Here is a 26,502-nt window from a genome sequence, read left to right on the forward strand (position 1 = left end):
TCCCAGGAAATCAGGTTCGTCAAATGAACGGACATCGCATCGCTAAGACCCCTTTGCCCCCTCCCCCATGGTCATCTATCGAAAGTTCTTTCAATCTTCCATGGAGTCAGCAAGGTCTGATTAGATTAACTATGCCGGCCAACCTTAATGTGTCTCAGTATCCTGCGCGTCTCTAAGCCTGTTGCGGACAAGGAGACTCGCTCCTCCAATGATAGACGACGTCAGGATGCGGATGACCTGGCACGTCCGACGTCCCTGCAAACAAATGGTGGATTCCTGTCCAACTTTTCCTGAAAAGCTAAAACGCCGCGAACTAATGGCTGGCGGCCGTTGCTGGGGACGGAACGGTATGTGCGCAGGATTGGATATCTATCTGCCTTGAGCCCGGAGGATGGGCTATCCCATCGGCGTCAAACACATGTAGGACATGTCGTCGAGCCTCAATCAAGAATTCCCGATCGATCCACACGCTAAATTGATATACGCGGTTGTGGCGGAAACATCCTGGGAGAGAATCGGGGGGTTGCGAGCATCGTCTTCCGTATTGACGTCCTTAACCGGTTGATGACGCAAGGGAAAGAAAGCTGCAGATTCCTTACTTGCGTCGCCGTGCATCCAGGATCAACCATAGGCTAACCATACCACATGCGTCGGTCGTATCGTCGGCATGCACCGTGATAACGAGGAACCCCCAGCAGTAGCATGGCGTGGGATGCCTTTCTCGGTAATGCCCTCGCTGATAATCACAGCTGCATATGTACGAGTCGACGTAGGCAGTAAGTTGGGGGGATTATCTACGACCCCTCCCATGCCGCCGACAGTCGCGATGATCGGAGGGGCCAGGTAAAACGAGCGTGATTTTAGGTTGTCGCCGTCTTGCGTGCCTCAGGAGTTTTGACCGCTTCCCCGGTCACCTTCCTCTGCCATCATCAGCCCATGAAGCGCGGAAGGGACCCGACCAAGCGGACTGGTGCTGATAATCCTGATGATCCCGGTGAGAAAGGAGGGGGGTACGGTCCTTGTTCTGCCAATCCGTTGCTCTGTCGCCTCCGTAGTCTCTTTCTTTTCGTTCCCAACTCCGCCGTGGGCATCATTGACCGGCGCTGTGACGTGCCACGAAGTTGCGTTCAAGTCGAGGGGATCCTCCAGGCAGCCATGGGGGCACCCCGTGATCCGCGGCGTATCGCCTCATTCGCGCCGGCACCACCGGCTTCCAGTGGAGGTGCCATCAAGGTAGTATCCGTTCGCGACCATATTTGCAGGTATTCATTATGCGTAAAATTCGCCATATTCCAGGGGGGAATACCGTACCTGGTACCTCTAAGTAGGGCATTCCTTGCTTCTTAGGCTGCGCGAATATGTATCTAGTTAGCGCCCGGGTGGATGATATTGTTCTCATGATGATATGCAGTACGCCAGAAGCATATTATAGTCCATATTATAATACCACCTCTAGTATAATGCTGAATCGGTGATAAAATATCAAACCCCCGCCCGAGCGCTCCCGGGTCAAGGCCGGCCATTGGCCCACCTCCGTCGGCCTCGTGGGGGCTTCTCCCAAACGGTGGCCCACTCTTGACAGCTTCCAAGCCTTCCATCGTTGTCTTCCTTCGCTCAGGATCTTGCATCCGAGAACTCCTGGCTACGATCCCACACTTCCCAAATTTCACGGTGGGTGCGATGAACCCTTCCGGCGCCTCAGAGAATTCACGCCGGTCTGCTTCGCCCCTTTTCTTAGAGAATGCACCAATTGAGAAGGGGGAGATACCGCTTGTTTGATTTATTTTTATTTATTCTTTAATTTTTTATTTTTAAATATTTTTGGATGAAACCACTCTCGGTTTCTTTTCTTTCTTTATCCCACTTTCGTCCTTTCAACTCGCTCACCTACTTTTACCCCTCAACTTTAATCATTCGAATACGGAGGAAGCGACGCGAAGATACGGGTTACGCATGATAGTATCATATTGGGTCGACAGCAGTCAATCACCTCATTGTGAGATTACCAAATCCGACGGGGTTAATCATCCGATGGCTGAGGAGGTGATGACATCATGGACGATAGTCGCACGCAAGAGAGAAATAGATCAATGGGGCCTCTTCCCCACTGCCCAAACGGGGCAAAGGGCCAAAAACTCCTTTTTTTTTTCCCAGGACAATGGATGGTTACCATACCAGCGTAGCCCGTAACGCCCCCGGTCACGTCATTACCAGGCCGCTGTCAATACCGTATGGTCGGTACCAGAAACCCGTCCGTTTCCAAGGCGTACGGTATGCACCTTCCGGGATCAAAGGGCAACCTCACGTTAGTCCCTTAGCGCATAACCCTATCGTATCGCAGGCCCTACTTGAGATTAATGTTTTATTGGCCCCAGTCCCAGTAGGGGAGACACAATTTCGGCGCTGGATCTTCAGGAGGCCAACCGATTCCCTTCCTGGCCTGTTGGATCGCTGTCAGCCATTGCGGCGGACATATGACAGCCCTCTACGCAGGACTGAGTACTCTGGCCGAATTAATTACATACCAGGTCCCAACTGGATGGAACGTTGCGCCTCCAGAGCCGGGGTTCTCGTCCTGATTGCAATCCCCTGCCGGCGGCGATTGGCACCTCCAGCACCTCAGCTGCAGCACAATACGTGATGGCGAGGTGACACGGCCTGGATGTTAGCTTGGCGTCGGCTTCCATTCACTGTACGGAGGAGATCGATCCATGGCGATGAACATCCTCTGGTACTGGCAGTCTGGTACAGGGCAGATAGTAAGGTAGTCCAGACGGAGACCGCCAAGCTCCGTCTCCGTTCACCCATGAAATGCAGGTAAAGATTCTTAGGCGTTTCGAGTACAGTAACTCCCGGCCTGAGGCCCCGAGGAGCCTCGTTCCTTCGATGCGTCTTCGATGCTTCAGTCGAACCTTCTTCTCGTCTCCCTTCTCATTATTCCCTGCTGCACCGCCGTGCGCTGTCATCCGCTGGCCGCCTTGGTTTTCTCACCTGCAGCGATCCGTCTCATGGTCGACTTCTCAGCCAGCCAGCCAGGATGAGAAGGGCAAAACGTGCCGTGGCTTGCTCCGAATCAATAGTGGCTCTGGACAATGCGACCTGCATGACCCCATCCCCGTTCGTTCGCAACTCAACCTCCATCCGCTTATCACCGCCTCGTGATCTGTAAAATAGTGTTTGTCCTGGGGTTTAATAATCACGCCGGCTGCATTGCATGTAGACCTTTCTTTGCCTGGGACCTCGCAGGGTCAGTGCCCACTTTCCTACGCAGGGCTAATCTCGGTCCTCGCACGGCATGCTGTCGCATCGTCTGTACTCATTGGTCGCGATGGATATGACTCATGACGCATTTTCTAGTCGCTGCCGTCGCTATCGTTTTTTATCACATCATCCCCAGCCCGTGCATCACCTCATTATCGTCTGACGTGTGATTGACTTCTGAGGCTGTCCGCTCTGGCCCGGCAGCCTATGGAGTCCGAGGACGATGTGCGAGCAAGGGTCTAATCGTCCAGACCTTGGTTCCAGTGGCAGGCTTAGGGCAAGGCCCACCGTGGCAATGCCAGCGTCGGAGCCTCGGGGCTGGATATCCGCTGCTGCTGCGACGGAGCGCGATATGAGGTTCGGATCTAAATTCTGTTAGCCCCGGTGTCAATATCCATTATTCACTTTTTTTACCCGAATATCCTAGGCCGCTGACCCTGAGAATCGAAGATGCTAATTCTCGGCTCATTCTGATTCTCTAGTTCGACGTTGTAGTGTGATTCGGATTAACGAAATGTCCAATTTACAAATCTTTTGAGCACTCATACTTTACTCATATTCTCATATTTTTTTTTCTCTTTACTCGGATCGGACCGACAGCAGCGCCACATCCGTATCCAAGCATACAATTATGAACCGAATAATGCATTATGCGCTGTTTGGAAACGGCAGTCGGCAATACGAGGCTTCACCTTTTTTTATTCTTTTGTGCCTCCACTTCCCTCTGACGGAGGAATGTATTGGCTTGGTGTCTCCATAATGCGAGGCGTTTGCCAATAGGCGCATTGTTCCACAGTTTCAGACATGTCTGGAATGGAATCATCATCGTCATTGGGATCCCACCCGTTGCTTCCGTCGTTGCTGCTTGAATCTGTCTCGGATCTCCAACTAAAAATAGCCGTGGTTTCTGGAATCCTTCGACGGGCTAACCCACACGGCACACAAAAACCGTGGGATTTAGTCGCGGGCCAGCGGCGGTGCCAGCAGCCCTTTCTCAACGCCGCTCAATCGCATTCCAGCCCTGGGCGCGCGGTGGAATCCGGAAATTCCTAGCGAACGCGCCCCACGATGCTCGTTGACGGCACATTGCGCTCCTCCAATGATACCATGCCGGGCAATGGTGCAGAGTCAGCCTGGAGATTATCAGATTCCTCGGCTACGACGGGAATTTGATCGATTATTCGAATTTTTCGGTAGAATGCTTCGTCGCAACGTGTCCTTCTTGGCCCTATTTCGAGGGTGGATTCGCTCGATGAGACGTCTCGACGAGACGCGCCTTACTTCGCCTGCGTCGCTCAATTCGGCGCGAGGCTTAAATTTATTGGGTCTAAAAGTGCTGGGAATGGTAGGACATGACTGGTCTCTCGGTTCAACCAAAATGTCACGGCTCGTTCTCTTTCTGCCTTACGCCTGCTCGCCTGCCGCTTGCTCCACTTTTCATTAGAAACGCCCTTCGTTGGTATTGCAAGGCTCCAATCAACTTGAAACGGCCGCAGAAAGCTTTATGTCGGTTTGGCGTAAGAGTGTTACGACTTCAGCAAGGCCGACCATAATATGGCTCGACTCTACGGAGTAAATGTCATGAGAGATGCATGCCGGGCGTCCACGTCAGACGACGTGGCCTGTCACTTCGGATCATATAGAGCAACCCAGTCTAGACTGCTCCTCGGCCGTGAAGCTTCGGCAGCGCCGATAGAGACGTTGACACCACTAGCTCGCTTAACTAATTGAAGATAGGTGAAGGCGATCTTCATATCCCGCCATTTGGTCCCTTGCTTCCTGCGCATACAGCCCCTTGACGGGTGAGGAGACAAAAAAAAAAAAAAAAACATCAGACCACACCTGTGTGATATTTTCCTCCATCCGAAAATTATTAATTCATTTAGGGACATTCGGGCCATCATGTGTTCCACGAAACTCGGGAATGTGCCGTCCGTTACAAACTTGAACCTTTTTTTCGGACCGCGAAGATGATCTCCCCTCGTCCGCCAATATTAAGAATAAGCGGACAAGTCGCGACGTCTCTCGTTTCCATGGTGCTATTTTGCGGGAGCGGGAGCGGAAGCCCCGGATGGAAAATGGACAACATGAGACCAATTTTGGGCTTTGACGAGGTTCTAGGTTTCATGAGGCGATATGACTGACTCGTGCCGGCCTTTCTGAAGCATACTACGTCGAAGGCATATCCGTCGCCGTCTGAATGACTCGCGACGGGACTGGGACTGATGCGACAAGGAATTCCTTGTGGTTGGACTGAAACCCAGAAATGTCGCAGTCCGTCATATTTACATACCGGGAAGTCGTCGCCAAGAATCGACGTCACTGACCTCGATTCAGAACAATGGTATTTACCACTAACGCATTCATCTAGACCTATGAGTTCAAGGTGTAATGCTATGACAGGAAACATTACTTGCGGGCTATCATGATAGGTATGATCCTTGTCAACCTAATGCTATACTATAAGCAGGGCTATCAATAGACCGATCGGATATCTATATTATAAAAGACAAGTATTTTATATAGCCAGTCTTTCAATCAAACAAGCTAATCTTGTGTCTCAGGACAAATACACGAAGACGTAAACAAGCTGTCCCTCAATACCACTTCCATTTGCAAAACCATTATCCCCGTAGCGCCGTGACATACCCCGACACACAGAATGAGCTGATCAAGATCGATTTTCCCGGCGTCTCGCCTCGCCGGAGTCGTGGCGTTGGACTGAGTCCCTAGTTATCTTCCCACCTTAGGCAGCTATGGATACTTACATGAGTCTATAGAAACTATAGCTCATCTGCACGAGCCCGACTAGGTCGCACGCGTGGTCGACGCTCATGCGCCGAACGTCGTTGATCGGCTGGATCGAGCCGCCGTGGCGTGCGCCCCGGACGACGGCGGCGATAGCGCGAACTAGTCCTGAAAACGAATGGCAGGCGTACGCGCGGGCTCAGCACCGACAGCTTGGAACGTGTCTGAGCGTAATTGTGATAAAGAAATTCAGCCGCACGGCTTTGTTGGTTTCGTGTGCCGCGCAGCATCTCCTTGTCATTGAGGGTGTTGCGTTGGCTCTCGAGGACAGCGTCGAATGGGATATTCTTGGATGTCTGATTGCGGGATATGAGATGCAGGTATACCCTGTAAGTGACAGTGCCTGAACTAACGTATGGAGTGGCTGTCATTGCACTTGCCAGGATTGAATGGCCACCGGCGTCAACGGGACCATCCATCGGTGGTTGGGATTTCGATCGGAGCCAAGGCTTTCAAAGACGAATCTCTGCTTTGATGAAACATGCTTACAAGCTAGGTGTTCAAGGGGTGGCTGCTAACCTTCGCTTGATAGATCATATCTCTCCGTGGTGACTAGGTTCATATCGAAGTTGGTTGGCTTATACAATGAGGTCTATTATTCAAGACAAAGTAGGCTCCTCGAAAACTCATTTGACCAAAAACTTCTTTTGGCAAGATATGAATGTTGTCAAGAGGGTCGTTTCAGGGGCCTAGTCATTTATGAATAGCACAAGCGTTCTGCGTAAATAAAACTAATGAGTCCTGAGCTTTGTATGTCCATCGTCTCTTATCAATGCATGTTTGTCTTTACCTGATCTCTCGGCGACCGTAGTTGAGCTCTGTCACTTCTCTAGGTTCTCTCTATAGTTCTCTCCCTCGACTTCAGTACCCTACAGACCAGTTTACTGAGATCCCAAGAGGTCCAGCCTGACGGCCCTTGAACGGTAACTTCCTGTCTGACCCTTCTAGACCAAATTCCTGTCTAGTAGGGCCGGATCTTGGGTCTAGAAAAGCGATATCACGAAATATGGGCAATATAATAGCTGGTTACCCCTTCTGGGCTTCTCATGATCGCGTGCAGGCAGAGACAACCTTCAGGACGCTCAGGACTGCCATAGTTAGGGCTTCTCGTTGCAAAAATAACAAGATCTGTTTGCATCTGGGGGACTCTACGTGCAAGAAGCTTTACATGAGGGCCGGTCGAGAGTTGAGCCAAAGAGCCAAAGATGGACATATGCAAGAGCCCTCTGCAGGAACAAGTTGAGAAGCTGTTTATCCCACTGTTGGTTGGCTTTTAGAACGAAGGCAAGAAGTAGCCAGAAGCTGACTGCCGCATTTTATACCTCGTTTCTGTTAATATTGCGCTGTGTCGGAATTCTTGGGATCGTAACTCTTCCGGAAGTCAACGGCGTGCTTAGAGCACACGCTTCGTAAACTCTCCGCGTTGGTTTCTGGAGGATTTAGAAGTACACCTGGTTGAATCTAATTTGTCTAATAGTCATAATCCTCTTGTGCAAACATACATGAATTGTGGTGATATAAAATAGCCAAAATCTCAGTTAGGGTTGCCCAGTCACCTGACTCCGTATCCCCTCTTTCTTGCTCCTCTTTTCAATTCCCTCTTATCTCCATCCCATCTACTTCATCCGCCATCCAATCCAAATAGATCATCACCATGGACTACTCCAAACTCGTCGATGCAGAATTCACCCAGTTGCTGCCTAAAATCGAGGTAAGACGCTTCCTGTAGCTACTTCACAATCAACCGGTTAACCACAAGTAGCTACACGCTCACCTGACCGGGAGCATCAGCCGCCAATGTCTCCATGACATCTGGGTGCAGAAGAAGGCCCAGGATCCGGATTTATCAGTCGACGATCCATGGGTCATCATGCCCCCTGGCAAGGTGGACTATTCTCTCTCAACGTAGGCCTCCACCAAGCTCCTACTTCACGCATGATTGCAATGAAATCGACGCATGCATACTCAACCCCACCAATCCCAACATCCAAGATGCCTCAAGCTCAGCCAAACCCTCCAGGTTCTTCAACGTCTTCTCCCAATCCATCTACCACCTCTGCAACGACCTCCCCAGCATCGCCTACGCCACCACCTCCGTCCTCACTGACTTCCTGAACGACGGCGTCCGCTACCTCGAGCTCCGCACCATCCCCCGCCCCTCGCCCACCGCCGCCTTCACGCGCCACGAATACCTCGACACCGTGCTCACCACCATCGAGCAGTTCCGGCTCTCCAACCCCGACCTCACCATCGCCCTCATCCTCGCCCTCGACCGCGCCACCACCTCCGCGCCCGACGCCCTCGCCATCGTCGACCTGGCCCTCGCCCACCGCGCCCGCGGCATCGTGGGGCTCGACCTCTGCGGAAACCCTACCAAAGGGGACGTGGCGATCTACGGGCCCGCGTTCGCCAAAGCCAAGGAGCACGAGCTCGGCGTGACGCTGCATTTCGGGGAGGTGGCGCGCCCGGCGACGCCAGGGGAGCTGGAGACGCTGTTGGGGTTCGAGCCCGATCGCCTGGGCCATGTCATTCATGTGCCTGGGCCGGTGAAGGAGGAGATTGTGAGACGGCGTCTGGGGCTGGAGCTGTGTCTGTCGTGTAATGTGCACGCGCAGATGTTTGATGGCGGGTTCACGGATCATCATTTTGGGGAGTGGTGGAGGGGGGCTGAGTGTCCGGTTGTTCTGTGTGTATGTTGCCTCTTCTTTCTCCTTTCTTTCCATTCTTTCCCTTTCTCATGGGTCTGGAGAGGTGGAGCTGGGTTCAAGGATATGGTGTTAACTGAAGACTAGACCGACGACGTGGGATTCTTTTGCAGTCCCGTTTCCAACGAATATCGACTGGCCGCGGAGCACTTCGGACTCAGTCGCACCGACGTGCTGCGCATGTGCCGAGACTCAGTCGAGGTGATCTTCGGCGGGGAGGAGGAAAAGGCACGGCTCCGGGGGCTACTGGATGAGTTTGAAGCTGAGTATACGAAATGAGTTGACGTGAGACGATACGACCGAAATAGATGACTACAGAGCGAAGCATGAAAAGTGAGGATTGGTCATAACGCATAAATAGTCATACATGGCATATCAATATATGCATTTTCATAAAGGGGTATCAATCAATATCCCAACCTAGCCCTGCCATCTCATCTTTCCCTCCTTCAAAGTCTTGATCACTCCCAAAGGCATGAACTCTCTGTTCACAGCGGCCAGACCGCCGTATCGCCGAACCATCTCGCCCTGGTACAGCTCGGCGATCCACCGCCAGTAGGGCGACATGGTGGTCCAGTCTTCGGAGATGGCGCTGCGGGTTCCGGCGTCCTCGCCCAGGGACATCTGGTTGGCGCGCAGCTTCGGGGTCTGGTTGATGTCGACCTCGTCCGGGATGCGGATGAGATCGCGGTACGCCTGCAGGAGGGGGATGCTGAAGCTCTCGGCGTACTTGGTGTACTCGGCGAGGGACATGAACTCGGCAGAGGACTCCTCGTCGCTGTCCCTCCGTCCGCCCGACTTGTCGAACACCTCCTTCGCGGCGTAGTAGTCCTTCTCGTCTTCCAGGCGCGCCTTGTGGAGTCGGCCCAGCGGGGTCTTCTTGATGTCCTCGCGCATGGCGAGGAGCGGGACGTACGGGTTCAGGAGCTCCAGACCGCCCAGTTCGACGGGGAAGTAGAAGAAGCCCTCTGGGAGGTCGTGGATGTCGAACCGTTCGGCAATCATCTTGCGCAGGTGGTCGGTGACGCCACTGGGGCTGTCGGGGAACAGGGAGCGTTCGATGCGACTGAGAGTGGAGATGGCCATGTCGATGTGACTACGTCCGAAGCAGACGGCGGGTTTACCAAAGTTGTTGGCGAAGAAGCGCCCGAAGTAGCTGTTCCACGCCTGTATCCAGGCAAAGATGCTGGGACAGGCAGATATCTGACGCCGCAGCTCCTCGATGTGATTGTCGACCTGCTCCTGGTCGATGACGAATCGGCTTTCCTGCGCGTCGAGTTTCAGGAAGCCCCACCGGATATCGCCAGCAGGGAGCAAGTCGTCGGTCTTGGGCGTGGCTTGTTGCTTTGGATCATCTTTCTTCGCGTGTCGCACCGTGCCGGTCTTTTCCTCGTTGAATTCAAGACCCATCACCTGGGTGAACTCGGTCATGGCCTTCCACGCCTGAACGCAGGTCTGCTCGTGGCCCCAGAACCAGAAGTCGTCGTGCAGCCGGTACAGGAACGCGCCGTCCGTGTTTTTGTTCACGGTATAGTCCATGCAGAAGAGAACCGCTTCGCCAAAGCAATCGGACAGCGTGTGGCTCATGGGAATTCCACGCCGACGGACCTGGGTGGCGGCATCGGGTCCGTCCTGTGTGAATTTCAAGGGGGACTCAAGGAAGGTCCGGAAGAAATCGAGCCAGTTTTGGGGCATTCCGAAGTATTCCAGCACGGTCAACATCGTGGTGTGCGGAAGAGACGGCCCAAAGTACTTGAAGTCCGACCGAAGGGCCGTGAATTCTCCGTACTGGGTGGTGTGAATAAGGGATTCTGTGATCAGGAGATGGAGGAGGGAATGTTTCGTCTCTAGAGCGTTCTTGCGGGCCCTCTCTGTACTATATGTCGATCCAGCGTCACCTTCGTCGCCGTATTCCGGCACGTTCTCCTCCACAGACGAAGGCAGCTGGGTCATGAAATAGTTCGATTTGTACGTCCGCAGTCGATAGTCTTCCACACTGTAGATGCCAGACCCTTGATAGCCTCTCCCGGTGTCATGGAAATACTTGCTCTGCTGCCTCTTGACGCGCTTGGGTATGTTCGGGCTCTGCTTCTTCCAGGCGCGCGTGTTAACGAAGGCATCAAAAGCGAACCTAAACGTCACCGCCCATTTGACACCGAGGTACTGGAACAGGAGAGCGTCCAAGATATCTTCATCCATGAAAACCCGGTACTTGCCATTCAGCTGGCGGCGCATTTCGACCGGGATCCCCTCAGCCGGCCAGCTCCAGCTCTCCAGAGCAGCGAGACGCATGTTCAACACGTCCGCCACTTCCTGGGCGACAGCCGGGTTGCGCATGAACTCCTTGAGAATATTTGTCTTCTCCTTCGACAGCAGATCCGATCTCAACAACGCCTTGCTGACCCATCCCAGCTCGTCGACGGTAATCCACGTCCGCTTGGACGCGAGTTCCGTACCAAAGGACTTGATCTTCTCGCGCAGCTCCTTCAACGCCTGCTTCGACAACGCAGTCTCGGTGAAAAGCCGATCCAGATAGTCCCTAATCGCATCCCTGTCCACGTCCGCCTCCTTGAATACGTAATTCTCCCACGTCTCGCGCTGCTCGTGCATCTCCGCGCGGCCCACCGGCTCGCCTTCTCCGTCCTCAGCCGCCGCAGCGGGCTCCTCTTCCAGACTCGCCAGCCACTCGGTGACCAACTTACTGTAAAACGAAGCATGCTCATGTCGCAATTGAAGATAGCGCACTTCATTCTCCAGCTCGCCCACCCACTCCTTCAGACTGCGATCCGAGACCGAAAGATCGTAGCGACTCTGCAGCAGGAACCGACGAACATTGACGTGCGCAGCGCGTTCCGACCCGTCCCTCACGTCGCCCTCGTGGTCCGACTCGTCCACATCCAGGTCCTCCTTGTCATGTGCATCATTGGGGAACCCCTTGAGCTTGGTGACGCCTTCGAGCAAGACCTGGGCTTTGGATCGGAGATCGGGGGAGTTCCCGGCGGCCTGCAGAATCCTGGTGCGTTGCTTGTCAAACAGGACCCGCTGTTTGGAGAGTTCGCCGATTTTGATGGCGGTGATGGAGCGGAGGGTTTGGGGGAGAGCTCTTGAGGACATTTTGATGAAGCCCTGAACGGGTGGTTGCGGGGTTTTTGGTGATAGTAGAGAAGAAAGAAAGGAAGGAGTTGGGAGAAATCGGTAGAAAGGAGGGCAGAGAAGACCGAGAGAAACTCTCTGGGTGAAGAGCGAAGAGAGAAGAAAGAGGAGAGTTTTATTGATGATCGGCGGAGCTGCAGTGGAGCCGTGACTCAACGCTAAAAAGGGACGCCGATCGCCCAGATCCGGCCATGACATCATGTCAACATTCTTCTACTTCGAACTACTCATCAACACTACGCAGTATTCACTCGTTCTAACTCGATCCAGCAGTCATCATACTGCATCTCCAGATAGCTCCTCCCCCGCAGCTCTCCCACCGTCTTGATCTTCCATTTCTGAACGGTCGCCATCGCAGCTTGAGCGATTACAAGCCAGGCCAGGTCTTTTCCAGCGCAGCCTCGGGCCCCTTTGCTGAAAGCCACGAATTTGGAATCCATGTCTCGCCGCTGTGACTCATCGCCCAGCCATCGCTGTGGTAACCATTGGTCCGCCGTGTCACCCCAGATGTCCTGCGACCGGCCTAGAACGTACGTGTTGGCAGACACTCTCGTGCCCACAGGGAGCGGGGACCTCAATTTGGCAAAGACCGTCTCAGCGCCCGACCGGATGACGCGAGGAAATGCCGTGGGGAAGGCGGCGTGCAAACGGAGGGTTTCTTTGACCACGGCCTGTAGCTCCAGGGGAAGGGATGTAATGGACGATGACTCCTGCGTGTTGAAATCCGCTCCCGCCATTCGTAGTTTGTCTTGCCATACCTGGCCTTCCTCGGTTCCCAGCTGATACAAAAGTGCCGTGATTGTCGCAGCCGTGCTCCCCGGCCCTGCGAATACCAAGTTGAACGCCTCCGATAGAATTTCATCCTGACTCATCCGGTTGGCATCCTCCCGAGGAACTTCTAGCCAGCTTTTGAGGACCCCGGGCTGTTGATGTTGAACGACCTCTGCGGAGCGCCCGAAGATGGTTTCCCAAGAGGCTGCCAAGAGAGCAGGGAGGCCTATGATCTCACCTTTCGCATTGCGCACCGGTCTGCGAAGCAACGCGTCGATGGGCCGCGTGTTCATGATCCATCCAAACGCTGGCCAGAGGGAGAAGCTCCACGCCATTTTACTCATCTGGCGAAGGGCCAGTGAGACGCCCTCGCCGGCAGCATTGTCCGAGTACGGATGGGAGGCGAGAGCGGGTCCGAATATCACCTCCAGCGTGGTGTCCACGGTAAACTGGTGCACCAGAGGGGCCATGTTGACCGATTTCGCGGCAACCGAGGACGACGCTTCCACCCTGGAGAGCAGAACATTGACTTGCTTTGACACGATCGGCATGTACCTCGCTGACTTGGAGCTGGTGAGGACAGGCCCCAGTACCTTTCGTTTCTTCTGTCGGTGGGCGGCCTCTGATTCCGTAGCGAATATGCTCTTGGTCCGTTTGCTCTGGTCTCTGCCGAAGCCGTAGAAGTCATCCTTCTCGATGGATTTATTGAAACCGTAGATGACTTCGAAGTCCTCGAGAGTCGAGAATGAAAGCCAATTTGGCGCGACGCGTACTACAGGACCATATTGCTCGTGTAAACGCTGTTCCGTCAAGTGGTGCTGTCCACCAAGGAAGCTACAGAATCGCCTTTCCAGACTCCATAGTAAGCTTATGGGTGGTAGGTATGAATGCATTTGAACAGTAGAATTACAAACCATATATTAGTGATTTGAGCTAAAAACGGCCCTGGATATTCCGCGAGGGGGTGGAAATAACAGAGATAAACCACGCGGCTGAGGATGGCGACGCCGAGCAAGGACACAACGAGAGAAAACGGCATAAATGGTGTCGACATGATAGCTGAGAATCATAGCTCTTCTCAGCTCTTCATTAATTCGTGGTGATGGCAGGGAGTGAGATGCAGAATCTAAAGAGAAGCAATAACAAAGAAGAGGCAACGTCATCAAATCACGAGGGGCCCACGTGTGCTGCAGCATCGCCAAACCTTCCATCAACTATCTTCAGCTACACAGGGAATACGAAAGCCACACCCAAGCCTTCCGTATGATCTCACGGTCTAGAATGTCCATTCTCACTCTGTTTCCCTCTGCAACACGATGTCCTTGATCATCCCGGTGAATCCCTCGCCAATCCGCTTGAGTGGCGCCTCGATGGCAATGGGTGCCCATAGATGGCCTTGCCCATCTAATCCCAGTCGAGTGAAAAACTCCATGGAATCTGATTCCACGACGAACATCGTATGGGCACCTTTCCCGACTACGCGAACATCGGTCCAGGTGTTCAGCGGAAGGCTGTAATTCAGCGAGTATGCATTGCCGCCGCTTATGAAAGTCACGTTGGTGATAGATCCATTTCCGTTCGTGAGAATCGAGTCGGGGCCGGCGAAAAGATTCCCAGGGGCGTCTGACGTTGGTTTTACCGAGAATGACAACGTATAGTCCCTTCCTTTGCTGCCTAGAGGTGTCTCCAAGTAACACCCGTCGGAAAGTACCAGGGAGGAGCTTTGAATATCACACCCGTGTACTATACCATCGTACCCATTTCCAGATTCATCGGGGATGATTTGAGAATCCTCATCGAATGTGTACTGCAATATTGTATCGGTCTTGCTCCGGACCTGGCGGTCCAGGTTCTGCGCCGGTATTGCTGCATGCAGTTTCTCAAACACCGAATCATACTCATCTTCGAGCAAGTCTCCACCCCACTGTTTGTCACCCAGTGCAGGAAGCCTATCCCGCCAAGAATAGTAAGTTTCCAGGACAGTGGTAGCATTGGATCCGTAGTCATTCCACAGCGCCGCAACATGTCCAAGGACACGGTCGTTGTCCCGAGCAGGGTTTCTGGAAGCATCTTTCACGTCGAAAATATTGGGAGCAAATGCACCGCCGGCAGGGTTTCCGTGGAAGATGCGCGTCTTGTTCAGCTGCTGGGGGTAGCTCCCCGACCATTTAGCCACGATGTAGAACGCATCGTCTGAGTTGAGCACGTCGTAGCCGTTCTGAATAAAATCAGAATACGCATTGTCTTCAAAGTAGGCCCAATGTTGGATCGACACCTCGGTGGAAACATTGGCCCCTTCTTTGGGAGTGAAGGTACCCCATATCCTAATGTCTTTTCCTGACTCTTCTGTGATGTACGAGTTTAATTGATTGACAAATTTTGTGTAATCAGCGACCAGGTCCTTCTCGTATTCGTCTGCTCCGATGTGAACAGTCTTGCTGTGGAACCAAGGCAGGAACGTCTCCCATATCGCTTCCATGGTGGGAATAGTGTCTGGATGGCTGATGTTGAGCATACTCAGATCGTCGAGCGCCAATTCTGGCTGCCATTGTCCTATGACCAAGGCATGACCCGGTGCCTCGATTTCCGGTATGATCGTAACACCTCGCTGGGCACACTGTTGTTGGACACGATTGAATTGGTCGTAGGAATACGATTCATTGGCTCGTTTGTTTAATCCGGCCACGGCCGAGTCGTCGGACCAAAGGCGGAAAGCTGCGTATAGATCCATCGATTCTTCTCTTGAATATAGATCGACGTTGTTGTATAGATTGTCGCTGAGATGAACGTGAAACACGTTCTGCTTGAAGAATGAGAGATAAGAGCACATCTCGATCAAGAATTCGGGCGGGTAATAATGACGTCCAGCATCCAACTGGAACCAATTTCGTCTGTCAGCCATTGGGGGAGTAGTGCGATGGTATTTTCTTACCATAATGCCTCTATTCGCCCACCCAGGTGTATCTAGTCCGGATCCGTGTGGGAGCTTCTCTCCAGTCACCACGGCTGCCTGAATGAGAGACCGAGTCCCCCACCAAGCTCCCAGTGGACTTGCACCGGCAATTTCGATGCCGTTGCTGTGGATATTGAGAGAGTATGCTTCCGCAGTGGGACGTCCAGCGGCATCATGGAAACCAGTGTGGTTGGTCAGAGTAAGAAAAATCGAATTCGGCAAGGGATGCACGCCGAGATTGAGCGGCAGGCTCAGTCCTATTGAAGACTCGAGGTCCTCTTGGAAGGTCTCGGCGAATTGGTGGAGCGTTGGTGGTATCAACGTTTGTCCAGCGTGATCGACGGTGTTGGCATAGGCGACATCTACCACGATGCCGGTCAATTGGTCAAGGGAGTAGGTGTCATTGGTCTCGACAAAGGGCATGGTAGGAACTGTCACCAATCGAGTGTGTCCTGAGATAGGTGAGACTGGCTGCCAACAATTCAAGTGTCTGAATTTGGGGACAATTGGTCATACCCCTTGCACTCAGGGCGAGCAGCAGAGCTGAACCCCACGACCGATTCCAATGCATTGCGATGACTCAAGAGGAAAACTCCAATAACCGAGAGATACAGAGTGATCTACTCCTCGTCTACATCGCAAGGCAATATTTACAACCTGCGGGGACGAAGGGGAAGAAGGAGAGGGGAAGGCAGGAGCAGATCAGGCAAGCAAGGCGTCGATCCTTCATGTCACCTTCCTCCCTGGTCTCGAATCGACTTCATGGTACTTGGAGATACGACTGTCGTATTCAATAGACTGACTGGAGATGTTCTGCAACCTTTTTGAATTATTCTTATCCTTGGCCGTCAAAGCGGAAGGTGTGTACATCCTCGTCTTGGTAGCGCGAGTGGACTGCCTAGGGTAAGGCCTTCGCACTCGTAAATGCTGCATCAAATAGGCTTAGCAGGATTTTAGTATGCTAAAGTGCCGAAGCATTAATAATGATTTGTGCAACTATCTGGAGCTACTCCGGAGTATAGTAATCTCATTAGATAGCGGCTATGCTACCATCTGAAGGCACTTAACGTACTACCTGGTAGTCTAATGCTCCTGAATGACTACGAAGGACAAAGGTCTTGTGCTAGAGGTGTACTACGTAGCATCTAGTATTTTTCTGATATTCTTTTAGTATGTTGAACTCGGATTATCTAGTCTCTTATAACTCGCAGCTCCTGTCGTGGTTTGGCCCTGATCCTACTATGCCTATCATCAGTCCAGCCACTCTCTAATCCAGCCACGCATCCACTCCGGACGAATTACCTGCGACTCCTTTAATTCCTTGCTAAACCCTGCTGTCTTATCAGTCGAGAACCGCGCCACCCCGCTGGTGTCGACTCGACCAGCATTCGTCAGCAGCTGCTTGTAGAACCCGACTAACTTGGCTGCAGGATTCCGATCAATGTCAACTCCCACTCCCTCCGATCCGATCGAGGCTTGCAGTTTCCCAACCCACTCTTGCAAAGAAACGACGCTGACTTGCCCTGCTTGCGCATTCCGACCGGGCGTTTGCAACTCCTCTACAACGACGGGTATCATATCCTGCCACTGGACACGACGCGGATTCACGCAGTGGAAAACCCGAGCTCCCTTAGAACTGCCTTCAATCGCGTCCATGCGGAAATCTCCGGTGGCATTGGCAATCGAAAGTTCAGCCAGAATGGGCGCAAGGACATCCACAGGGATCCAGTCGATCTCGTCAAACTGCCCTTCGCCGCCCCCGAGGGAGGAAGGCAAGGCGCCCAGATCGAGCGAGCTAACAACCAAGCTGGGCAACCATTCGGACTTGTTCCAGCCGCGCGGATTCGTTGCAGTCCCGCAGATTTGACCGACGCGCGCAATCGCACAAGGTGTAGAGAGTTTCCGGCACGCGTAGTCCAGAATCCGCTCGGCGACGTACTTGCTCTCCCCGTAGCCCATGGTTGCTGTACACAGCGGGTCGGTAATGATTTCCTCGGGAATCCATGCGCCTGCGCCAGGCAGGGCCTTGTAGGAGCTGACGGCGGCGATGGAGGATAAGAACAGGAGGGATGGACGGCATCGGCCTTCCCGTGTGAGAGCGATCAGGTTCAGCAGCCCGGCAAGACTCGGCTTGAAGGAGTGCAGTGGCTGGATGAAGTTCACCGGCCAGGCGGCATGGATGATTTGCGTTACGGAGCTGACCAGGGCGTTGTAATCGTCGGCGTCAAGACCAAGTCTGTCTTTGGCTAGATCGACTGTAAGGAAGGTGACTTTCTCCTCGGAAAGAGCGTGAGTGAGATTCTTTCGCTTGTGGCCCGCAGCTTGGGAGGACCGGGGATCTTCCTCCTGAGGACGAGCACGGTTAAGACAATAGATGTGCGAAATCCCTGGGGTGGCTAGGAGGTGGTCGAGGAGGAATGACCCGACGATACCTGTCGAACCTGTCAAGATGATAACCTGTGGCACAGGGAGTGCCTGTGCTGCTATATCTGCAGTATTTGGGCCCGAAGCGAGTTGATCAATATGGTGCTCGTAACTGTGGAGCAGGCGCGACATGGTAATCATGCGATCATCCCCGGTGTCTGCAGGAGTATCGGAGTAAAGCACGGTCGCTAACCGATCGATTGACGCGCTCGCGTATATGGCACTTGGCGAGAGAAATACGGCTAGTGTAAACCGAATGGCAGCAGTAAGACGCAATGCCTGCAGTGAATCCATGCCCAAGGCGAAGAAGTCAGCGTGATTCTCGAACTCGCTCCAGGATGTCACTTCCGCAACTAGTGTTCGCAAAACCTGGATTGCTTCCTGCAGGCTGCTTAGTTTCTGCTTCGGGGGCTCCTGTATTTGCGTCTCCTCGTACAGAGCGTCAATCTCGTCCTGGTAGAGCTGGATAGTCCCCGCGCGCTGCACGGTGCCCTTCCCAGCCCGCAGCATGGGTTGTGCAGCATCCAGAACCAGGATCTTTGGCTTTGACACTTGTGCGTGTGCTGGACACTGAGCATTGGCTTCTTCAACAACCGGCCAGACTGCCTCAATCAGCTCAGCCTTTGCCGCATCGCTCAAGACCTCTGTCGTCACAGGCTCAATCAACAAACAGGCCTCGAAGCGCTGACTGCCGGCAACAAGCGCTGACCGGACATCCGGATGTCGCGAGACTTGCTGCTCAAACGTCACCGGGTTTGTCTTCTCGCCGTTCAGAAAGACAACAATATCATCCCGGCGGCCGCGGTGTCTCCAGAGGTTTGGAAGCGTCGGGTGAGGGCTGAACAGGTTCCTTGTCTCGTACTCGTCGAGACCCGGGAACATCGCAAAGATAGGCTGTGCCTCCAGATTTTGGGCTGACCGCACGAGGACCAGCTCGTGTAGGTCATCCATGCGCTGCCGGAACTGCGGCTGCACGGTTGGGTGGATGTAGAGATACTGCCAGGTCTCGGTGAAAGAGGGATCGGCGATGCGCAGCTGAGGGAGAGCAGAGAATTCGCTGGAGCCCAGCCCCGAGAAGACGGGGATCTCGGATGAAACGATCTTGCCTGCGGCTGATGGGAGAGCACCGCCCGTGTAGAAGATGTACTGGAGCTTGCTGGCGACGAGGTCCAGCGCAGCGGGGTCTTTGCTGAGATCATCGAGAATGACAGGGACGACGAACGCCCAGTTGAACGTGCCGTGTTTGACGGCCTCCAGGAAGGCATCGGTCGATGGGGGGCGGCCAGGAAGGGGCAAGACTGGGACACTCTGGCTGTACATTGACAAGATCATTGCGAAGCCCAGACCGGCAATCTAAAGATTCTGCTCTTAGATTTTTGACTGGAGTCAGACGGAGAAGGGAACTTACGTGGAAAGCCGGTAAGAAGGAGAACCACTCGCCCTGTAGGAAGTATTGATCGATGCGCGTCAGTCCATCGGGCGGCGGCAGAGTGGTGGCTGCGTACATGCGCCAGACAAACTCGTGGGTATAGATCAACGGCTTCGGAATGCCTGCACTATGTTAACAGCTAAGACCAGAACAGCATGGATGTGTCATATACATACCCGTGGACCCAGAAGTGTGCAGGACAAAGGCAGGCTCGTTCCGGGCCTCTTCGAATGTCTTTTCGTACGGGTACGCAGAAACATCCTGACTCGCGAGAAGATCGTCTAGGGATGGGATATGGATCACTTCGATCGGGTATTCACGCCGGAGGCTCGCAACGAACGGTGGCTCGGGGTCGGTGGTCACCAAGACGCGTGTATCCAAGCGCGAGAGAAGATGCTTCTGGGCTGCAATGCTGTTTCGGGGAGAAGGGAAAAATGGCTGGGTCGATTGTTAGCCGTCGAAATGCAGTTATATCATTCATCAGATGTCCAACCTTGTGTCCGGTCTTGATGGCTGCCAGGAGGACGATATGGTACCGAAGATCACCGGGACCCATATAAGCGAGGGTATCGAACATCCGACGGCTCCCAATGCTTGCGTCAAAGAGCCACGCCACGGAGTCCACGGCCTTGCGCATCTGGGAGTAGGTTGCAGCCCGGAATCCCTGTTCGTAGGAGGTGGGCGAGACGGGGAACTTGGCCCATACTTGGTCTGGCTGGCGTGCTGCACGGTGGTCAAGGAGGGCAGGCAGAAGCCTTGGTTCTTGGAAGTCCGTGGAGTTGCTCATGATGGGCAGTGCAGTCATTGAATCTGGCATATGCCTGGAGTGCGGCACTTTCAACAGGCCAGCACCTGGATTTATACCGAGGATTGTGGCCCTCTTACAGTCCAGAGCTGGCGACGCCATGAGGGATCATTGGGTACGGAGGCTTGCATCCCAGACAAAGAACGGTATGCTATGCTGGTCCCATCCAGGCTGAGCCTCAGTGGAACAGACATACTAGTGCTGACTGAAGGCTAACATTACAGCGTATCCATGAGCAATCAGACCAGGATTGAGTGTTGGAAATGTAGTCCGGCATGAGCGGAATCCCTTAGTGATTCTACTATCGAACCCGCTTTACATAGTGCCATAAGGCTCTGACGCCGGTGATGATATATATTATATGGTCCCCAAACCGTCGGCACCGATGGCTGGCTAAACAATATAATCTCGTGGGGTGAGCTAAAATGGGTCAGCCCTAGATGGTTAACTAGGAACTAGTAGGGTAACTTGTGTGATTTGTAGCTTACTGAACTAGTGGCCTGGTATGCCGGACTTCCGATAGCCTCACCTGCCAACTATTATTGCTCCTCATATGAACCACACCACCTGTCCATGGAGTTGATTTCTTTGTCGTTCTGGAGTAGTTGGAGGACTGTAGGTAGATGCAGTTGGCTCCATCTGCCTCATGATTGGATGCTCAGCGCCACCGACCGGCTGAAAACTCCACCGCGAGGAATTCCAGAGCTGAACTCCGCTCGACCTCTCCAAGCAGTTCAAGGGCAGCCACGTTCATCTCGTCCCCGACTCAGCATTAGCCTCCTAGACGAACAGGACAAACAGCCCGTATCGAACCCTCATTTCCACGAGATTCTACCGCCCTTGACCGCGCACCACTACGAGTCAAAGAATGAGGAGCTCTCCGCCACGGTAGACTCGCAAGATCGATCTACGACAACGAATCGATGGCGATGGACTTTGTTTTCATCAATGTGCGCGAGCCGAAAGATGCCCTGCAGCTAGCTAAAGAGCCTGAGATCCGCTCCCACGTGGCTCGCTATCAATGGAAACAGATCGAGAATCGTCCGTCGCATCCCACGCGGAAGGAAAACGCAAAGGCACCGGAGAAACGACCTCGGTCGACATGCATCGATCTGGATGGCTCCGATTTGCAGACTCGGGATGGTCCGTTCCCCGATGCGACGACGACTCAGCCTGCAACACCCTTTGGCGTAGTCCAGGCCGCCATCTCGATCCCGCCGCCGCTCGGTGGGATCCGCGTCGATCCTTTTCGATCTTACCCGATCTCCTTTCGGCCGTTCCTGCCACAGCTTGTGGATCACTGTAAGAAATAGCCATCTGTAGTTTGCCGCCGATGCGAGCGAACAGCTAACCGTGCCGCCGGCATCAGATCTCATGGGTATGGCGGTCGATATCCCCGAGCTAGACCAGCCCGGTAACCGGGGTCTTCTCCGAACCAGCTGGTTTCCGTTGGTAATGACCGAACCATCGCTTTTCCTGGTCATCATGTTGCTGGCCGGATCGCACTATGCCTCGGTGCAGGATCAGTCGGCGAACCTCAAGCTGGATCTTCTCCGTCTGCGGTGCGAGACCGTCAACGCCATCAACCACTCCTTGCAGTTCCAGCAGAAGGATGGCGTCAGCGACGCATTGGTGGGTGCCATCGCGAAGATGGCCAGCTACGAGGCCATGTTCGGCAGCATGGAGAACTACAGCGTGCACATGCATGGTCTCACTCGGGCGGTCGGTCTACGAGGCGGTCTCCCGTCGCTCGGACTGAACGGGCTCCTGCGGCGGATCGTAGTCTGGATAGACCGCAACGCGGCCTTCTTGCACGGATCGTCGCTCTATTTTCCTGGCGCGACCTTTGCGCCGGGGCAGGCCTTGCCGGATCCGAACCCTGGGCATTTCCTGGGAGCGTCCTGATCGTCACGGACATATCGGTGTATTTATGCAGTTTACGATGGAACGACCAGAAGATCTTTAGCCATAGAATCCACTTGCTTTCCCGCAGTAACCGGAATAGGACATCACCTTCTATCGCCTGACGTCGTTATTAAACCCAATTGGCCCTTTTTGGTGCAATCTGACTGAGGGCGACCAATCACAGTAGACTCTCTTCGGCAGATCGGATCCACAGAACACACTATGCCCGATCGGGATATCACATACTAACAAACTCACTGCTGCATCCGCATTTGGTCTCTCGGACTGGACGGAATTAAGGCCATTGCGGTGTCGAAACAAAGAGAACCTTAATGAGCTCATTCCACTGGATCTCGGCTTGTGTCGACTTATAAAAGGGTCCGGATAATCCCAATCAACCCGTCATACCACACCAAGCTCTCACCACTACCCACCTCGCCAATCGTCTATCATCTACCAATTCCTCACAATGTCTCTCACCGGCCAAGTCGCTCTCATCCCCGGCGGCGTCAAGAACCTCGGCGCCCAGACGGCCCGCGAACTGGCCGCCCAGGGCGCCAACCTGGCCCTGCACTACCACTCCGCCGGCAGCCAGTCCGACGCCTCCAGCCTCTCCGCCGAGCTGAAGCAGCAGTACCCGTCCCTGAAGATCGCAACCTACCAGGGCGATCTGACGCGCGCCGCCGCCGTGACCAAGCTGTTCCAAGACACGCTGAAGGACTTTGGCAAGATCGACATCGTCGTGAACACCGTCGGCAAGGTGCTGAAGAAGCCGATCACCGAGATTAGCGAGGAGGAGTACGATGAGATGTTTGCGTATGTGCCCTCGCCCCCTTCTCTCCTGGGTATCCCATTCCAGACCACCGTAATAACAAGTCCTTCCACACCGCAGCATCAACTCCAAAACCGCCTTCTTCGTCCTCAAAGAAGCCGCCGCGCACGTCTCCGACGGCGGCAAGATCATCACCATCGTGACGGCCCTGCTGGGCGCCTTCACGGGCTTCTACACCTCCTACGCCGGCAGCAAGGCTCCCGTGGAACACTTTACCCGGTATGTCTGTCCCGTTTTCTCGGGAGCGAAAGCCCCTCCCAGGCAAAGAAAGCAGTACTAATCCCATTGGAAACGACAGAGGCGTCTGCAAGGAACTTCAATCGCGCCGCGTCAGCGTGAACAACGTGGCTCCGGGGCCGATGGATACGCGTATGTCTCTCCCTCCTTCTTACTCTCTTGCGCCTGAATCTATTGGGCAAAAGCTAACCAGATCGCGACTCTAGCATTCTTCTACCCCCAGGAGTCTCCCGAGGCCGTCGAGTTCCACAAAGCCAACGGCATGGGCAACCGCCTCACCATGGTGCAGGACATCGCGCCGATCATCCGCTTCCTCTGCACCGAGGGGACCTGGATCACCGGGCAAACGATCTTTGCGAACGGTGGATATACCACTCGTTAGAGAGTTGGTTGGTTTTTAACCGATGGTTATGGTTTTGTATTAGCGGGAATATATTATATTACGGGACAAATTTAATAAAAAGATGTCATGTTCATTTCTCATATCATGTGCAGAATCAATATCAAGTCTAGTGTTCCGCCGGTGGCCTTTCAATCATCGACTCGACCGGACCAAAAGTCATGGGGTATAAATTTTACAAACAGAACCCTTCCAATCGCATATGTACAAAATATTTCGCGTCTAGAGGGCGGCGGCCGATCCCGCCTTGGCTCCCTTCTGGTCGGGAGACGGCGCGAATCCCAGATCCGTGGGATCGTCCGTCTTCGGCGTCGCGTCCCCGTCGTACGGGTACGGCTCGACTTCCTCGCCGTAGGCGACGGACAGGTTGTCGACATCGACGTCGACCTCGTTCCAGGTCTCGCTGGTGGCCGGCACCGGCCAGAATCGGGTCAGGATGTAGTACATGGTGAACGAGACGATCACGCCGGAGAAGTAGTTGATGTTGTAAATGTACTGGGCGCCCACCGGCACGGTGCGGCCCACGGCGCCGGCGAACCCGACGATGTTGACGAGGATGCCCGCCAGGTAGGAGGCGTATGCCTGCCACGAGAAGCCGTACACGTATCGGTAGGGCGAGTTTTTCCGGGCCGTGTACAGGTCCTTGACCTGCAAGTAACCCTTGCGGACGATGTAGTAGTCGCAGATCATCGGCCCGGCGATGGAGGACAGGAAGATAGAATAGGCGGAGAGATACGTGGTGAACTGGTTGGATGAAGACACCAAGTTCCACTACGTTTCAAGTTAGCCGAGAGATCACTCCAAAGCAAGATGACCAGGAAGCTTACCGGGCACATGGCCAAGCCGACGGCGGCGCAGACGTAACTACCACGTCGGATCGTGATGTATCGGGGAAGCAGCGCGGTCATGTCGGTACCAGCCGAGACCGAGTTGGCCGAAATGTTAGTGCCCAGCTGGGCCAAAGCGAAGCCCGTCGCGATCACAAAGATCCCAAAGCGCTCGGCAGAGCTCGCGCCTTCCAAGAACATGTTCAAGAGGTCGAGAGGATTCCACACCATCTCCCCTCCGAAGATCACAGCCGACGAGGACGACGCAATGATGCCGATGAATGAAGTAATCCCGAAGCCGATGGGGATAGTGAACAACTGGGACCACAGCGCATCCTTGGGCTTGTATGCAAACCTCGAGAAGTCGGGATCGTTGACGATCAGAGTAGCAAAGTTTCCCAGGCAGCTCATGATCGCCTTCACCACTGCCCAGGCCAACGCACTGCCATGCACGGTATTGGGCTGATGCACGATCGGCCCGATGCCATTGGCACGGCTGATAGACCAGGCGAAAAAGGCAATGGCCGCAATGGGGGAGTAGATGGCCTTGACGGTGAAGAGATGCCGGATTTTGTGGACGGGAAACCAGAGCGCGGGCAGCGAGAGGAGCCAAAAGAGGAAAAAGCTCACGAAACCCTTGGTATCGACCCCGGAACTTTCGGGGATGCTGTTGGGCAGGTTGGCATAGCTGGGCCAGATGGCGCTAATCATAATGGTCACACACTGGCCTGTTGGGTTGGATGCGTCAGAACTGTGTCATTGCGAGTATCGAATGGTCTGGCTCTCACCTCCGATGTAGCCCTGCACCCCGTACCAAATGACCGCCATGGCCGCCCGGTTGAAAACGGGCCAGAACGATCCCCAGATTCCAAACGTTGACCGACATACCACGGGGAAGGAGATGTGATAGACGGCACCGATGCGACCTGTCAAGCAAACAAAACACGCGGCTATAAAATAGCCTATCCAGACACAGAGCCAGGACTGCCACCAGGACAGTCCATCTACAATCATGGACGAGGAGATCATCCAAGTGTTCTGGTCCAGCCGTTAGTTAGCCTTCCGCGAAGCTTTCCGAGGAGCCGGTTCCGAGGGTCAGATCACATACAATGTTCAAGGAATCTGCAATCCAAAACGCAATAAAATTGTACCATCTCCACTGACGACGTTCGGGTTCAACTGCATCCGACGAAAAGCAGGAATTGGCACACGGTCAGCTGGCTGATCCACGACGGGAGAACGACCCTCGGAGAAGGCACGAGGAAAGGAAATAGGTAGCACAAGGGCGTCTCGAAGGAAATCGTCGGCCAGTGTCAGAATCTCACCTGGCCGTAAGTCATGGTTGGTCAACATCAGTTGCGTATTGGTCAACCCAGGCTCCGACGGCACCTCGAGCTTCTCGACCCATTGCCTCATTCGAGCCATGATGCAATGACGGCAATGACACACTCGCCGGGAGGGAATCCAGAGGGGATCGGATTGAGGAAGAGAAATGAGGAAGCGAGATCAAGCAGAGGCGAGATGTCGAGAGAGCGTCGAGGGCCGCGAAGGACCGGGGGGGGGTGTCAGGATATAAAACCGAAAGAACGCGAGGCCCAAGGACAGCGGTGACCGGGCAGGTCATACCTATCGTCTTGTCCCATCTCATAATCATATCATGTTTCTCTTTGACCCTCCTTTAGTCACGACGGACAACGAACGGGCGACAGCCATATCGTCATGATCGACTGGGAGCCAATCAGGGCGGCGACAGGGTGATATCGAGCCATATCAGCTGTTATCATGAGAGGCCGGGATGGGATCCCTGACGAGTCAAAATTATGGGGGACGACGATAAGCCGAGTGCCAATAGGTTGTCGCAGCCCTCCTCGAGCCACGGGGCGCTGGGCAGACGGGATTTTCGGTTGCTCGATTCGCTCGAGTAAGAGCAAACGTTATCAGCGATAGGAATCCACTTTGGCTGCTTGCGGAGAAGACGGTGGATCGGGGCGT

The 26,502-nt window shown here is 54.0% G+C and overlaps 12 protein-coding genes across 12 annotated transcripts; 5 read left to right on the forward strand and 7 right to left on the reverse strand.

Moving 5' to 3' along the window:
• Positions 1–1,893: 1,893 nt before the first annotated feature.
• On the forward strand, positions 1,894–2,726 carry P170DRAFT_54595 (uncharacterized protein). The gene has a single exon (XM_024855263.1). It carries the CDS (start codon positions 2,159–2,161, stop codon positions 2,639–2,641), a length of 483 nt encoding a protein of 160 aa, XP_024698820.1. The 5' UTR covers positions 1,894–2,158; the 3' UTR covers positions 2,642–2,726.
• A 2,070-nt stretch (positions 2,727–4,796) lies between these two features.
• Positions 4,797–5,326, reverse strand: P170DRAFT_54613 (uncharacterized protein). The gene has a single exon (XM_024855264.1). It carries the CDS (start codon positions 5,163–5,165, stop codon positions 4,887–4,889), a length of 279 nt encoding a protein of 92 aa, XP_024698821.1. The 5' UTR covers positions 5,166–5,326; the 3' UTR covers positions 4,797–4,886.
• On the reverse strand, positions 4,952–5,883 carry P170DRAFT_54586 (uncharacterized protein). The gene has a single exon (XM_024855262.1). It carries the CDS (start codon positions 5,669–5,671, stop codon positions 5,198–5,200), a length of 474 nt encoding a protein of 157 aa, XP_024698822.1. The 5' UTR covers positions 5,672–5,883; the 3' UTR covers positions 4,952–5,197.
• Positions 5,884–5,892: 9 nt separating this feature from the next.
• P170DRAFT_54701 (uncharacterized protein) lies at positions 5,893–6,926 on the forward strand. The gene is made up of 3 exons (XM_024855265.1): positions 5,893–5,986; positions 6,042–6,385; positions 6,602–6,926. Exons 2-3 carry the CDS (start codon positions 6,096–6,098, stop codon positions 6,774–6,776), a joined length of 465 nt encoding a protein of 154 aa, XP_024698823.1. The 5' UTR covers positions 5,893–5,986; positions 6,042–6,095; the 3' UTR covers positions 6,777–6,926.
• A 726-nt stretch (positions 6,927–7,652) lies between these two features.
• On the forward strand, positions 7,653–9,124 carry P170DRAFT_54754 (putative adenosine deaminase). Its single transcript, XM_024855266.1, has 4 exons — positions 7,653–7,780; positions 7,832–7,974; positions 8,090–8,759; positions 8,862–9,124. Exons 1-4 carry the CDS (start codon positions 7,724–7,726, stop codon positions 9,051–9,053), a joined length of 1,062 nt encoding a protein of 353 aa, XP_024698824.1. The 5' UTR covers positions 7,653–7,723; the 3' UTR covers positions 9,054–9,124.
• P170DRAFT_440979 (uncharacterized protein) lies at positions 9,093–12,032 on the reverse strand. Its single transcript, XM_024850206.1, has one exon. It carries the CDS (start codon positions 11,886–11,888, stop codon positions 9,195–9,197), a length of 2,694 nt encoding a protein of 897 aa, XP_024698825.1. The 5' UTR covers positions 11,889–12,032; the 3' UTR covers positions 9,093–9,194.
• Positions 12,033–12,053: 21 nt separating this feature from the next.
• On the reverse strand, positions 12,054–13,813 carry P170DRAFT_440981 (putative cytochrome P450 pisatin demethylase). The gene is made up of 2 exons (XM_024850207.1): positions 13,613–13,813; positions 12,054–13,544 (listed from the first exon to the last, which is right to left on the reverse strand). The coding sequence occupies exons 1-2, from the start codon at positions 13,750–13,752 to the stop codon at positions 12,164–12,166; spliced, it is 1,521 nt and encodes a 506-aa protein (XP_024698826.1). The 5' UTR covers positions 13,753–13,813; the 3' UTR covers positions 12,054–12,163.
• P170DRAFT_485185 (glycoside hydrolase) lies at positions 13,562–16,222 on the reverse strand (the record flags this gene model as incomplete). The annotated part of the gene is made up of 3 exons (XM_024853920.1): positions 13,562–15,573; positions 15,631–16,118; positions 16,168–16,222. The coding sequence occupies 3 exons, from the start codon at positions 16,220–16,222 to the stop codon at positions 13,990–13,992; spliced, it is 2,127 nt and encodes a 708-aa protein (XP_024698827.1). The 3' UTR covers positions 13,562–13,989.
• Positions 16,223–16,902: 680 nt separating this feature from the next.
• P170DRAFT_459208 (putative NRPS-like enzyme) lies at positions 16,903–20,291 on the reverse strand (the record flags this gene model as incomplete). The annotated part of the gene is made up of 4 exons (XM_024851849.1): positions 16,903–19,428; positions 19,484–19,626; positions 19,681–19,942; positions 19,998–20,291. The coding sequence occupies 4 exons, from the start codon at positions 20,289–20,291 to the stop codon at positions 16,903–16,905; spliced, it is 3,225 nt and encodes a 1,074-aa protein (XP_024698828.1).
• A 621-nt stretch (positions 20,292–20,912) lies between these two features.
• P170DRAFT_468354 (uncharacterized protein) lies at positions 20,913–22,303 on the forward strand. Its single transcript, XM_024852553.1, has 2 exons — positions 20,913–21,611; positions 21,679–22,303. The coding sequence occupies exons 1-2, from the start codon at positions 21,233–21,235 to the stop codon at positions 22,212–22,214; spliced, it is 915 nt and encodes a 304-aa protein (XP_024698829.1). The 5' UTR covers positions 20,913–21,232; the 3' UTR covers positions 22,215–22,303.
• A 335-nt stretch (positions 22,304–22,638) lies between these two features.
• On the forward strand, positions 22,639–23,738 carry P170DRAFT_417649 (NAD(P)-binding protein). Its single transcript, XM_024847177.1, has 4 exons — positions 22,639–23,030; positions 23,107–23,265; positions 23,345–23,415; positions 23,490–23,738. Exons 1-4 carry the CDS (start codon positions 22,684–22,686, stop codon positions 23,663–23,665), a joined length of 753 nt encoding a protein of 250 aa, XP_024698830.1. The 5' UTR covers positions 22,639–22,683; the 3' UTR covers positions 23,666–23,738.
• Positions 23,739–23,794: 56 nt separating this feature from the next.
• P170DRAFT_54787 (nucleobase cation symporter-1 family protein) lies at positions 23,795–26,138 on the reverse strand. Its single transcript, XM_024855267.1, has 5 exons — positions 25,836–26,138; positions 25,619–25,689; positions 25,299–25,548; positions 24,511–25,238; positions 23,795–24,454 (listed from the first exon to the last, which is right to left on the reverse strand). Exons 1-5 carry the CDS (start codon positions 25,933–25,935, stop codon positions 23,906–23,908), a joined length of 1,698 nt encoding a protein of 565 aa, XP_024698831.1. The 5' UTR covers positions 25,936–26,138; the 3' UTR covers positions 23,795–23,905.
• Positions 26,139–26,502: the final 364 nt, after the last annotated feature.

The sequence above is a fragment of the Aspergillus steynii genome, assembly GCF_002849105.1.
Source record: "Aspergillus steynii IBT 23096 chromosome Unknown P170scaffold_10, whole genome shotgun sequence".
NCBI classification, from domain to species: Eukaryota; Fungi; Ascomycota; class Eurotiomycetes; order Eurotiales; family Aspergillaceae; genus Aspergillus; species Aspergillus steynii.